At 47.1% G+C, this 13552-nt stretch overlaps 1 protein-coding gene across 1 annotated transcript; it reads right to left on the bottom strand.

The window, feature by feature from the left end:
- Nucleotides 1-343: 343 nt before the first annotated feature.
- PXMP4 (peroxisomal membrane protein 4) lies at nucleotides 344-13332 on the bottom strand. The gene is made up of 4 exons (XM_060031047.1): nucleotides 13112-13332; nucleotides 9136-9198; nucleotides 4912-5110; nucleotides 344-1362 (listed from the first exon to the last, which is right to left on the bottom strand). The coding sequence occupies exons 1-4, from the start codon at nucleotides 13222-13224 to the stop codon at nucleotides 1099-1101; spliced, it is 639 nt and encodes a 212-aa protein (XP_059887030.1). The 5' UTR covers nucleotides 13225-13332; the 3' UTR covers nucleotides 344-1098.
- Between the last annotated feature and the right edge of the window lie 220 nt (nucleotides 13333-13552).

Here is a 13552-nt window from a genome sequence, read left to right as displayed (position 1 = left end):
CCGCTGTAGTCACACAAGTCCAATGTGGACACCAGGTATTACTATGATTATCCTCACTTTACTAGAAACTGAGCCTCTGAGAAGTTAAGAACCTTCCCCAAGGTTACACAGTGGTGGAGTGGGGACTCAAACCCATGTCTTCTAGCTCTATATCTGCACTGTCCACTAGAATTTTCTGCAAGGGTAGAGCATCCTATATCTGTGCTATCCAAAACAGTAGCCACTAGCCACATGTGGCTACTAATAAGCACTTGAAATGCGGTTGGTTGAAATTGAGAAATGCTGTAAGTGTAAAACACACACCTGATTTTGATGACTTACTACAAGAAAAAAGAATGTAAAATATCTCATAACTTTTACATTTATTACATGTTAAAATGATAATATTTTAGAAATACTGGGTTAAAAGATATGATTAAGGTTAATCTCACCTGCTTCTTGCCCCCCCACTTTTTTTTTTTGGCCACACCCCACGACTTGTGGGATCTTAGTTCCCCAACTAGGGATTGAACCCGTGCCCTCGGCAGTGAAAGCTCGGAGTCCTAACCACTGGTATGTGGCTACTAAAAAAATTTCAATCACGTATATGACTCACATCGTGTTTCTATTGGACAGTGGAAACGCTAGAGCTTCTCCAGTAGAACACCTAAGATGAGGAACTGCATATTTTCTAAAAACGCGTTTGCAACCCACTGCCCACCAGCCAGGAGCCCTCTGTTCCAGAAGAAGGGTCGGAAAACATACCCACCAGAAAGAGACTTCAGTGCCCTCCTCTGAGTGCGATGACCCCTGAGGCCCAGGGTGGGGTGTGACCTTCCCTGGTCTCACAGAGTCAGCAGCACAGCTGTCACCGCGCCCAAGGCTCCTCAGCCTGATCTGGCGGCTCGTTCCACCATTCAGGAGTACCTAATGGGGTCTGAAAACCAGTGCTTTCGCTTAGGCAGATGGAACCCCGGGCTAATAAAAGTTAGAGTCTGAGACCCCGGGTCTTGAAAAGGCCAGATCCCCTGGGATGATTCGCTGACGGAGCCAACCTCGAGCTGAGCCCGCTGATGGTGACTTGGGTGCGGGAGCCTCCATGAGCACCTTGGGGCCAAGTTACTCGGAGGGGCGCCTCTTGCTGTAGATGAGGAAGTCCGAGAGGTCGTGCCACACGTTGCTGTCCTCGTACAGGTAGGTCATGGAGGACTGCAGAGAGGGCTGCAGCGTGGGCCGGTGGTACTCGAAGAGCCACAGCATCAGCCCCCACATTATCCCGGTGAACAACGGGAACGGGTCCCACCTGGGCTCAGGGATGTAGCCCTTCCCCACGCCCAGGCGGCACAGGGCAAACAGGAGGCGTGACATCAGGTACATGTTGATCTGAGAGAGCGAATGACAGGGAGGTGGGGGTTACAGGTGGGCCCAGCCACCGGGAACCTTCTGCCACCCTGGGGCGCCGCCTGCGCGCCGGGTGACTTGAAACGGTTACGTAGCGGGCATTTAAATGTGACTGTTTATGGCTTTATTATTCTTTTTCATTAAAAAATCTGAAAAACGAATATATTTACATGGCTCGAAACTAAAAGGTAGCTCAACAACAAAAAATGCAATCCATAAAAGAAAAAAATTAATAAACTGGACTTCATCAAAACTCAGAAGTTTTCCACTGTGAAAGCCCATGTGAAGAGGTAGAAAAGAAAAGCTAGACTGAGAGAAAATATTTACAAACACATATCTGACAAAAACTAGTACCTGGAATATATTTTTAGAAACTCTCAAAACTCAACAGTGAAAAAAGAAACAATCCAGTTAGAAAATGGGCAAAAGACACAAGCAGTTATTTCACTGAAGAGGTTACACAGAAGGAAAACAGGCACATGTAAAAAGGTTCAATTTCACTAGGCATCAGGGACATGCAAATTAAAACCACAGTGAGATAGCACTATATACCTATCAAAATGTCTAAAATTTAAAATGTAATAAACCACATGCCAGCTAGGATGTGAAGAAACTGGATCACGCATATATTCCTGATAGGAATGTAAAACAGTACAATCACTCTGGAAATGCTTCAGCAGTTTCTTATGAAACTAAGTATGTATGGACCATATGACCCAGCAATTGCACTCCTGGGTATTTACCCCAGAAGTGAAAACTTACGTTCACCAAAAACACGTACAAGAATGTTCTGAGTAGCTGCATGCTTAATAGCCAAAGACTGGAAACAACCCAGATGTCCTTCAACAGGTATATCCATAACGTGGATGACATAACCACTCAGCAACGAAAAGGAATGAACAGCTAATACGTACAATAACTTGGATGAATTGCCAGGAAATGATGCTGAGTGAAAAAAGCCAATCCTCAAAGGTTACCTACTACAATGACTCCATTTATATAACATCTTTGTAAACTGAAGTATGGTTGATTTACAATGTTGTGTTTGTCTCAGGTGTACAGCAAAGTGATTCGGCTATACACACACACATACATATATATGTATATATATTCTTTTTCAGATTCTTTTCCATTAAAGGTCATTACAAGATATTGAATAGAGTTCCCTGTGCTATACAGTAGGTCCTTGTTGTTTATCTATTTTATACACAGTGTATCTGTTAATCCCAAACTCCTAATTTATGCCTCCCCCATCCCTTCCCCTTTGGCAACCATAAGTTTGTTTTCTATGTCTCTGAGTCTGTTTCTCTTTTGTAAATAAGTTCATTTGTATCATTTTTTTAGATTCCACATATAAGCGACATCATATGGTATTTGCCTTTCTCTGTCTGACTTATTTCACTTAGTATGATACCCTCTGGGTCCATCCATTTTGCTGCAAATGGCATTATTTCATTCTTTTTTATGGCTAAGTAATATTCCATTGTATATATAGATACCACATCTTCTTTATCCATTCATCTGTTGACAGACATTTAGGTTGCTTCCATGTCTTACAAATAGTGCTGCTATGAACACTGGGGTGAATGTATCTTTTCTAATTAGAGTTTTCGTCTTTTCCAGATATATACCCGGGAGTGGGATTGCTGGATCATATGGTAACTCTATTTTTAGTTTTTTAAGGAAACTCCATACTGACCTCCATAGTGGCTGCACCAATTTACATTTCCACCAACAGTGTAGGAAGGTTCCCTTTTCTCCACACCCTCTCCAGCATCTGTTATTTGTAGCCTTTTTGATGATGGCCATTCTGACTGGTGTGAAGTGATACCTCACTACAGTTTTGACTTGCATTTCTTTAATAATTAGTGAGCTTGAGCAGCTTTTCATGTGCCTGTTGGCCATCTGTTTGTCTTCTTTGGAGAAATGTCTATCATATAACATTTTTGAAATGACAACATTTTTGAAATGACAATATTTTTGAAATGGAGGTCAGAGCAGCTGTTGCCAGGGGTCAGGGAAAGGAGGGGAGAGGGAAGGAGATGGGTGTCCAGGATTCCTAGACTTTGGAAGTTCACAGACAAGTGAAATTTCTATCAAAAAAACAAAATGGGGGAAACTTTCCCAAAATACAAAATGCTCATATCTTTAGATTCCACAATTCCATGTCTAGGAACTTATGGACAGACTAACATAAGTACAGGAAGATGTCTGAACAAAGATGTAGACTGCAGTGTGTGTGTGTGATGGCCAAAGGCTAAAGAGCCCCTAAATGTCCATCCAGAGGAGACTGAAATCAAGGCTGGTCCATCCCATCAGCAGAGGGCTCTACTGATGTTATAAAGGATAAGGGACTGACAAGGGAGGCCTCCAAGATACACTGTTACATGAAAAAAAACGTAGTATGATCTCATTGGTGGAAAACTCCTACTATGTACACTGACACAAGCACAGACAAGTTCTGAAAGGCTATACAATACACAGTTAAAGTGACTGTCTATATGTATACCTATAACTGACTCACTTTGCTGTGCAGCAGAAACTAACACAACATTGTAAATCAACTATACTCCAATAAAAATTAATTTTAAAAAAGTGACTACCTCTGGACAGTGGCTGGACAGTTGGTGGGGGACAGGAACTTTCTTTCCAGTTTATTTTCTAATTTTATCATGATGTATCCTAAGCACCCAGAAGTGTGCCAGGCACATAGGGGGTGCTTAGTTTGCATTATTTAAAATGTGAAAATAAAATATTATTTTTATAATTTAAGAATATTTAAGGGCTTCCCTGGTGGCGCAGTAGTTGAGAGTCCACCTGCCGATGCAGGGGACACGGGTTCATGCCCCGGTCTGGGAAGATCCCACGTGCCGCGGAGCGGCTGGGCTTGTGAGCCACGGCCGCTGAGCCTGCGCGTCCGGAGCCTGTGCTCCACAACGGGAGAGGCCACAGCAGTGAGAGGCCCGCGTACCGCAAAAAAAAAAAAAAGAATATTTAAGAAATTTGAGGAAGGCAGATTGGAAAGACTGCCAACTTTCATATTGCCCAAGAAGGATGCTGAAACAGGAGCAGCAGCAACGATTAGCATTTAGTTTCATCACCTCATTAAAAAACAGAACTTTAACCCAGAAAAAAGGTCAAGTTACAGAATAAGAGACAATTCTTTGAATGTAGTAAGTTTTGTTTTATGAAAATCTTACTCCAGGGTCATGTTTTTTTCTCATGTCACTGCAGAGTGGTGTTTTGTGGTTTTGTTTTGTTTTTTTAAATCTTTGCCCCAGAGAGCTGCACACACACTGATTTTGGGAATCATGGAATTCCAACAAGGCACCTGGTTAACAGAGTGGGAAACTGAGGGGGAAGTGACCTTCCCAAGGTCACACAGGGACTGGTGAACCACAGACCCTCGTACATGGAAGGGAACCAAGAGCTTGTCTTCCTTGACTCCCATCCCCAACTCTATACCTGAATCCTGTCCCACGCTTCACCTCCACCCCTCTCCCCAACCCACATCCAGGAGAGGGCCTTTACCTGGCTGTTGATGTTATTGTTGTTTCCAAACACCAGGATGCCCCCAAGGAAGGCAGCCACGAATGAGTGCACCTGGTAGGTGTCGCCCTGGAGGTGGGACTGCAGGGCGCAGAGTCCCTTGTAAGTGAACACAAAGCTGGCCAGGTTCCAGGAGTGAGTGTACGTGGCCTGCAGGATAGCCCACAGCTTCTCCCGGAGGCTGCACAAACACAGGGAGCCACGGTGAGTGCAAGCCCAGCCGCCCCCAGGGCACTCACCCACCTGGCACGCAAAACTGACCCAGGCAAGGAGCTCATGGGCCGATGCTCATTCAACCCCGGGCCTCTACGCTCCATGTGCTTGGGGCTGCTCCCTCACTGGATTCCAGCCTTGACTCCACGCCACCTTCTCCGAAAGGTCTTCCCTGACCACTCTACATAAAAGAATGCCCATCGTATTTTGTTCCCTTACCCAACTTTTCTTTTCTTTCATAGCTCTTATCACCACCTGACATTTATATACTTGCTTATTATCTCCCCCCACTCCCACCCCATCCCAGTGGAAGCTACCAGAGAGTGATGTCTACATCTGGCTTGTTCATCCTCAGCCCCCAGTACAAGGCCTGGCACATAGTAGGTGCTCAATAAATATATTTTTTTGGAGTGAAGATGTGAAGAAATGAATGAGCGAGTGAGTATGTACTATGTGCTGGATCTGGGGATACAAGTCTGAGAAAAAAGAGATCTGCTTGCTGCCCTCATGAGGTTTATGATCTAAGGGGAGAGGGAATTATGAAATGAATAATCACAACACAAAGGTCAAACTTTGACCTTGACAAGACATGATCCTGGGGTGTGAAGAATGAGGAGTCAGTGAGGTCAGGAAGGGAGAGGAGTTGCATCCCAGGCGGTGGATCAGCACGTGCAAAGGTCCTGAGGAGGGACAGAGAATGGGGAGTACAGGAACAGAGAGAAACCATTAAGGCCTGAGCAGAAAATGTGTGGGGCAAAGGCTGTGGGGGAGGGGCGGGGCCATGCTAAGTTTTGTCTTTATCCTGAGAGAAGCCAACATTTAAGTAGGACAGATGATTTGATTTATCTTTAAAAAATCACTAGGGGGCAGTGAGGAGAACCAGGGAGAGGAGCAGAGTGTATTCTGGGAGATCAGTTCAGGGCCGGCAAATGCAAGGACTCTCAAGGCTGGAGAAGGACCTTGAAGTATGTCTTCTGGGACCTGTGGAAGTCTGCCAGGTGAGTGGGGAGAGCCAGGAGTCAGGTGGTTCTCACCCCATAGGAACATGGGCCCAGCGCTGACAGTTCTAAGGCAAGCCGGATTTCCTACTTGTCAAGTGTTGGCACTAATCCTCCCTTCAAAATGTTTCTAGAATCTGAACACCCCTCACCTCCACTGCCACCATCAAGGTCTGGGCCACCAGTTACTCAACTGGATTATTGCCACAGCCTCCTACTTTACACCTACTTCTGCCCTTGACCCCTAGCAGCAAACTCTTCACTCTCTCACTATTAAAAGATAAGTCAAAGAGTGGCATTTCCCTATACAAATTCTTACAACAATTTCCTGTTTCACTTAAAGGAAAAGCCAAACTCCTCTCTATGACCTAAAGCTGGACAGGATGGGCCTAGGTTACCCCTGTGACCTTCCTTTCTTTGTTTTCTCCCCTGCAATCCCTCTGCTGCAGCCTCCTCAAACTCACCAGGAATGATCCCACCTCAGGACCCTTGCACTGGCTGTTCCCTTGGCCTGAAACACTCTTTCCCTTGATACCCACTTGGCCAACTCTTCCATCTCCTTCAAGTCTTTACTCGAATGTCATTTTCTCACTGAGGCCTTCCCTATTTAGTTCTGCAGCCTGCCCCTCCTCCAGCACTCTGGATCCCCTTTCCCTCTTTCCCTGCTCTAATATTTCTTTCCCACAGCCCATACAATCTTCTAACATACCATATACTTTCCTTATTATGTTTATTTTCTGCTATTCCTTGCTAGAATGCAAGCTTTACAAGGGAAGTGATCATTCTCTGTTTTTTTTCACCGCTGTATCCCCAGCACCTAAAAACAGTGTCTGGGGGCTTCCCTGGTGGCACAGTGGTTGAGAATCTGCCTGCCAATGCAGGGGACATGGGTTCCAGCCCTGGTCCAGGAAGATCCCACATGCTGCGGAGCAACTAAGCCCGTGTGCCACAACTACCAAATCTGTGCTCTAGAGACCGCGAGCCACAACTACTGAGCCAGCATGCCAAAACTACTGAAGCCTGGGCACCCTAGAGCCTGTGCTCCACCACAAAAGAAGCCATCGCAATGAGAAGCCTGTGCACCGCAACGAAGAGTAGCCCCTGCTTGCCGCAGCTAGAGAAAGCCCACACGCAGTGGGGCCAAAAATAAATAAATAAAAATAAATAAATTCATTAAAAGAATAATAATAATCTTTGAGTGTCTGGCACATGGTCAATAAATATTTACTGAATGAATGAGTTCAATTAAAAAAATGATTCAAAAAAAATGATTCAGAGGACAAAAACTAAAACAAAAATAAATTTAAAAAAGGAAAAATACAGGGCTTCCCTGGTGGTGCAGTGGTTGAGAGTCCACCTGCCGACGCAGAGGACACGGGTTCGTGCCCCGGTCCGGGAAGATCCCACATGCCGCAGAGCGGCTGGGCCCCGTGAGCCATGGCCGCTGAGCCTGCACGTCCAGAGCCTGTGCTCTGTGGTGGGAGAGGCCACAACGGTGAGAGGCCCGCATACCGCAAAAAAAAAAAAAAAAAAAAAAGGAAAAATACAGGGCTTCCCTGGTGACGCAGTGGTTAAGAATCCGCCTGTCAATGCAGGGGACACAGGTTCGAGCCCTGGTCGGGGAAGATCCCACATGCCGTGGAGCAACTAAGCCTGTGCGCCACAACTACTAAGCCTGTGCTCTAGAGCCCATGAGCCACAGCTACTGAGCCCACGTGCTGTATCCACTGAAGCCTGCCCGCTCTAGAGCCTGTACCCTGCAACAAGAAAAGCCACTGGATGAGAAGCGCGCACGCCGCAACGAAGAGTAGCTCCCACTCGCCACAACTAGAGAAAGCCTGTGTGCAGCAACGAAGACCCAACACAGCCAAAAATTATAAATAAATATAAATAAATAAATAAATAGGAAAAATACATAAAGAAAGTCCCTTACAGGGACTTCCCTGGTGGTCCAGTGGTTAAGACTCCATGCTTCCACTGCAGGGGACGCAGGTTTGATCCCTGGCGGGGGAACTAAAATCCTGCATGCTGTGCAGCACGGCCAAAAAAAAAAAAAAGTAGAAAAAAATCTTGCAAGCTGGAATTGAGTAGTAGGGTGTCCATGTGTGATTCTTTTTTTTTGTTGTTCTGGTTGTGCCAGGTCTTAGCTGTGGCAGGCGGGCTCCTTAGTTGCAGCATGTGTGCTCCTTAGTTGTGGCCCACAGGCTCCTTAGTTGCAGCTCACTGGCTCCTTAGTTGTGGCACGTGTGCTCCTTAGTTGCAGCCTGCAGCCTCCTTAGTTGTGGCATGCAAACTCTTAGTTGCGGCATGCACGTGGGATCTAGTTCCCTGACCAGAGACTGAACCTGCATCCTCTACATTGGAAGGCGGATTCTTAACCACTGAGCCACTAGGGAAGTCCCCCATGTGTGATTCTTATAAGCTCCAGATGAGGCTACATACATTAAAAACTAGACCACAAAGTGATTTCTGAGAAGTTTCTTGAGGGAAGTTATAGGAGATCAGAGGAAGGCCAGGAAGTCTGAACAAGGGCAGAAGGTAGGTCATGAACAGTTTTCCTGAAAAAGTCATCCTCAGAGAACTGGTATGGGTTACTAGGAAGGAAATAAAGGTGGGGTGGAAGAGGAAAGGGCATTCCTGGCGGGGGGTACTGCGTGAGAAACGTAAGGAGGTAGAACCACATGCGGCACATGAATGAATGGCAGTGAGTCTTGGTGCCAAGAGCACCCCAGGGTGGACGTGGGGGAGTAGGGGGGATGTCCCTGAGGTCAGGCTGCAGAGGTCCTTGAAGGCCACACCTGGAAGCTGGGCTTCTCTGGAGGACAGCGAGGAGCCAGGGGAATTTTCGAGATGGGTTAATAGAATCAGACTTGTGCTTTAGGAGGTGGTGGTGCAGACAGGTTAGACCCAGCTAGGAAGCTACTGCAACAGTCCTGGCACTGAGGGGTGACCACATTCTCTCCCAGTTTGAAGGGTGTGCAGAGGTGATGGGTACCTGCCACTCCGGAAGAGAAAGGTCATGACCAGTGCGTGAGGGGCCCGGACTTTGGCTCCATAGCTGTAGAAACAAAAGAAAACAGTTACTACAGCACCACTGAATCATAGTTTCTTTCTGACTCCCTGTGCCCCCTCCCCCTCCCTAATCCTGACATCATTTGGAGAGGGAAAAAATAATGCTGGCTTTCAAGTTAGATCTGGGTTCAAAGTGGATAGTACAGGGACTTCCCTGGCAGTCCAGTGGTTAAGACTCCGCACTTCCAATGCAGGCAGTGCGGGTTTGATCCCTGGTGGGGGGACTAAGATCCCGCATGCCACGCGGTGTGGCCAAAAAAAAAAAAACAAACCAAAGTGGGTAGTACAAAGGAAATAATATTTGGTGCCAAAGCCCTGCCCTGTTGTGCTGTATACACTTGGATAAATCATTTAACATCTCTGAGCCTCCCTTCTGCCATCAGTTAAAAGTATTCTCCATTTCAGAGTTGCTTCTGGCGGTTAAGGACATAGCACATGTAAAAGTTCCTAATTCAACCAATATTAGTGTCTCTGCCTTTCTTTTTCTTCTTTATTGGACTTCCCCTCACCCCACCAAGTTCTCCTGCCGTCTGGCCCCAATCTTACCAGACTACAAGGTCTAAAAATCTTTGGCAGCCTCCTTGAGACAACTGTCATGAGTCCCATATTGTTTTCATATGAGTATCTGTGAGGCTTGCTTGAAACAGCAGAAGACTGGGAGCAAACATGTGTCCATCCACAGGGGGTACTGGGTAAACAAATAATGGACCCAGCAGTCAGTGGAATGAATACCGCACAGCTGTACAAGAACGAGGTGGCTCTATACGTGCTCTATGCTTGGTTAGAGCAAGGTGTGTAAACTTCTAAAAAGTTCTAACTTTTTATGCCTTTTGTGAATATGCTACCTAATTTTCAAAAAATAAGTCAAATAAAAAATGTGATCAAGTGACAGCAGTGTTACTGAAGTGGTGGCCACGCTGAATGGCTTATTTTCACAATGCCTAGCTGTGGGCAGGGCCCTCATCCTGGTCCCAGCAAGCTCTCTGCCCCACCTCCTCCAAAGTCATGTCCCTTTCCCCTGAATAAAGAGACCCGCAGCCTCCTCCAGCTGGCCAGGGCTAGAAGGGTCCTTCCTTATACCACAGACACAAGCAGAACAATGCCCCCAACTCCCTACATCTGCTTGGCCCCCTACCCAAACTCCTCAAACTCAGGTGGGAGCCACTTAGTACCACTCACAGGGTCACTCTGCATCTTGAAAAATGGGATGGCCCAGATTAAAAAGGATTTAAAGGAATGCAGGTACAGTGTGATATCCTGGAAGATCCTGGTCTAGACAAACTTGCTATAGAGGACATCTGGGGGACAGCTGGAACAATTTGTCTATCAACTGGACAGCAGTCAACGTTATAGGATTATGATTAATTTATTAAATGTAATCATGATCATCTAGCCATATAGGAAAATACTCTTATTTTCAGAGATGCACATTGATATATTTAGGAGTGGAGCATCAAAATGAGTTACATTTCACACAGTTCATACGTCTCAGTTCTCAGTCATCCAAGACAAACAGCACATTCTTTTCCACCTCCAGGCCTTTGTTCAAACCATTCCCTCTGCCTGAGATGCCCTTATCATCCCCAGCAAATTCCAGCTCAGCCTTCAAAACGGCACCATCACCTCCTCTGTAAAGCACTCCTGATCATCTGGTATTGCCATGGTAATTTAAACATCAGTCTCCCCACTTTGACTCCAGGTCCTTACAGATGGGCCTGGGCCCACTGATATCATCTCAGGGCCCACCCCACCCTGGTCTCACCAAAGCATGACTGATATGATCTGGCCAGACCCAGGGGGAACCACCTTCTTCCTGACTCTGGGCGCCCATGGAAGCCAAGAGCCTGGCATTGAGATCAGGTATCCTTGGGTTTGAATCCTGGCTCCGACCCTGACTAAGTGACTTGACCATGAGCAATGAATCTTCCTCTCTGAGCCACAGTCTTCTCATCCAGAAAATGGGGACAATGGCAATTCCTACCTTGCACATTCATTCATTCAGTAAATATTTGAGGGCCTACTATGTACCAGGGACTAGGAATATAGCAAGGAACAAAATAGATTAAACTTTCTGTCCCCATTGTTGCAGCAAAAATAGAAATTAGACTTTTCTGATAGACAAGGAAAATAAAGTAACAATGAACAGCCTGGGGAAACAGCATAAACAGGCCTGAAAGAGTTAATCAATCCTAGTTTTATTTTAACTGCTACTAATCTGTAATGTCTGTAACTAGATTTGTCCTTCACAAAGCTAACCTCTAACCTTCTCTGACACTATGTGAATCACATCCTGTACCTATCACTCCCTTACTCTGTGTGAATTACACCCTGCCCCTAACACTCTCTGATCCCGTGTGAATTACATTATCCACCCGGTATTTATACTCCCTGCGCTCCCTTGTAGCAAATCAACCCTTGTAATGTCTGCATTTCAGAAAGAAGGTTGCAGGCCAACAACCCAGAGGCCAACAGACCCAATTACCAAACAGACCCAATTACCAGGCTGCCTGAGGCCAGCTGTGACTGTTTGGAAGTAATGCAAGAAGAAGATAAATGCAAGACCTTAATTACTTTGAGCCTTATCACCTACCAGACCACCAGTCCCGGCTATGTAACCTTGCCCTATTCCCCAGAGACGGGGAGCACAGTTCTTGAGGTGCTAGCCGGCTGTGTTTCCCATTTGCCTGGCAAAGAATAAAGCTTCTTCTTTTCCTCCAAATCTCTGTCTCTGTTTCTGTTTGGCATTGGTGCACAGAGAGCCAAGCTTTTTGACATCACCATGAAGCTCACTTTCCAGTGAGAAAGACAGTAGAAAAACAGGACACATAAGTGAACTACTTAGTGTCAGATGGTGGTAAGTATTATGGAGAAAAATTCAGTAGGGAAGGAGGTGGGAAGTTCAGGGATGGCTTCATTGAGGAGGTGACAATCAGAGGCCTGAACAAGGTGAAGGAGTGAGCCAGTCAGACATCCATGTGAATAGAACAATAATTACAGCAGCCAACAGTTATATACATACCAGGCACTGTGCTAAGCATTTCACACATACTGACTCAAGCCTCCGACAGTATAAGTACTATTATCAGCCCCATTTTATAGAAATTGAGGCTTAGAGAGGCTAAAAGACTTGCTCAAGATCACGCAGGTAAGGGGCACCAGGAGTCAAACCAAGGTGGTCACATCCACACAACCATGCCATGCTGCCACTAAAATGCCAGCTTCAACAGCAGGCAGATCTTCCGTTTGTTCTCTGATGCGTCCCCAGTTCTGGCACAGTAGGCTCTCAATAAATGAAAGCTGTTATGCATGAAGTTTAAAGGAGGCTGAGCTCCCGTCCTGGCACCAGCCAGGGGAAATGACCCCAAGACCTCTTCTGCAGGTCTTCAATTTGCTCAGCAAATATTTGCAGCTTCATTTACATCACGACTGAGGCTTATCAGGAGTCCCCTGTGCCAGAAAGGACTTACAAAAGAGAACTGAGAAGCGGGATGAAAGCCCACGCGCAGCTTAATGGAGGGAGCACAGAGAGGCAGGGCCGCCGGCTGGCTAGAGGCCAGAGTCCAGCTTTCCCATTAGACCCAAGGGCACACAGCGGCGGGAGAGGGGAAACTGGGCCCAAATGAAGGGAGACAGGGGCTGCATGGGAGGCAGTCAAGGCAAGAGGTCCAGGTTGCAAAGCACGGAAGACCCAGAAACAGCGTAGTGGGAGCCCCGGCTCAGAAGGCGCTCGGAACCCAAAATCCAGCGCCCACTGCGCCGATACTGGACACCGAGAGACCTAGGGACACACTAAGACTGCTCAGGGGCGCACAGCGCGGCGGCGCCGGCCCTGGAACCCGCTTCTCCGACCCCATCAGATCGATCCCTCAGCCCCTGCCCCGCCCCACCGCCCGACTTACACAGCCCCGTTCCGGAAGCCCTTAAGCATGGACAACGCTGCGTGGTAGCGGCGCTTGCGCAACAGTGCGTTGATCGCAAGGAGCAGAGCCCGCAGCTGCGGCGGGGCGGCCATAGCGCGGGCGGCGCGCGGGGTGGCGGGCACCGAGCAGGACGCCCGCCCTGACAGCTCCGGGTTCCTCCTGCACAACCCTCAAGCGCCGGACAGTGCCGGGCAGCGCAGCCGCGTCTTTGCGTCCATAAGATGCGTCTGCTGTCACTCATACAAGGAGAGCCAATCACAGGACTCACTCATCTCACCAGGGGAATGGGACGCAAGCACACTCCCGAATAGCGGTCTGATTGGAAGAGAGGGAGAGCTTGTAATCAGTCACAGCGGGCTCCGCCCGATTCGACCTAAAGAAGGCTAGAAACATGCCCCTGGATTTGTCCAATCAGAAAGT

The sequence above is a fragment of the Delphinus delphis genome, chromosome 15, assembly GCF_949987515.2.
Source record: "Delphinus delphis chromosome 15, mDelDel1.2, whole genome shotgun sequence".
Lineage (NCBI taxonomy): Eukaryota > Metazoa > Chordata > Mammalia > Artiodactyla > Delphinidae > Delphinus > Delphinus delphis.
Note: the sequence above shows the minus strand (reverse complement) of the source record. Positions and strands in the feature narration are given on the sequence as shown.

Bases quoted from the DNA above. Each gene is read 5' to 3' on its own strand.
- PXMP4 (XM_060031047.1), bottom strand. From the start codon at position 13,224: ATGGCCGCCCCGCCGCAGCTGCGGGCTCTGCTCCTTGCGATCAACGCA. The intron at 5,111-9,135 runs GTACCCATCACC...GTGTTTGTGCAG, and splicing joins TTTCTCTTCCGGAGTGGCAG to CCTCCGGGAGAAGCTGTGGG. The intron at 1,363-4,911 runs GTAAAGGCCCTC...TCGCTCTCTCAG, and splicing joins ACAATAACATCAACAGCCAG to ATCAACATGTACCTGATGTC.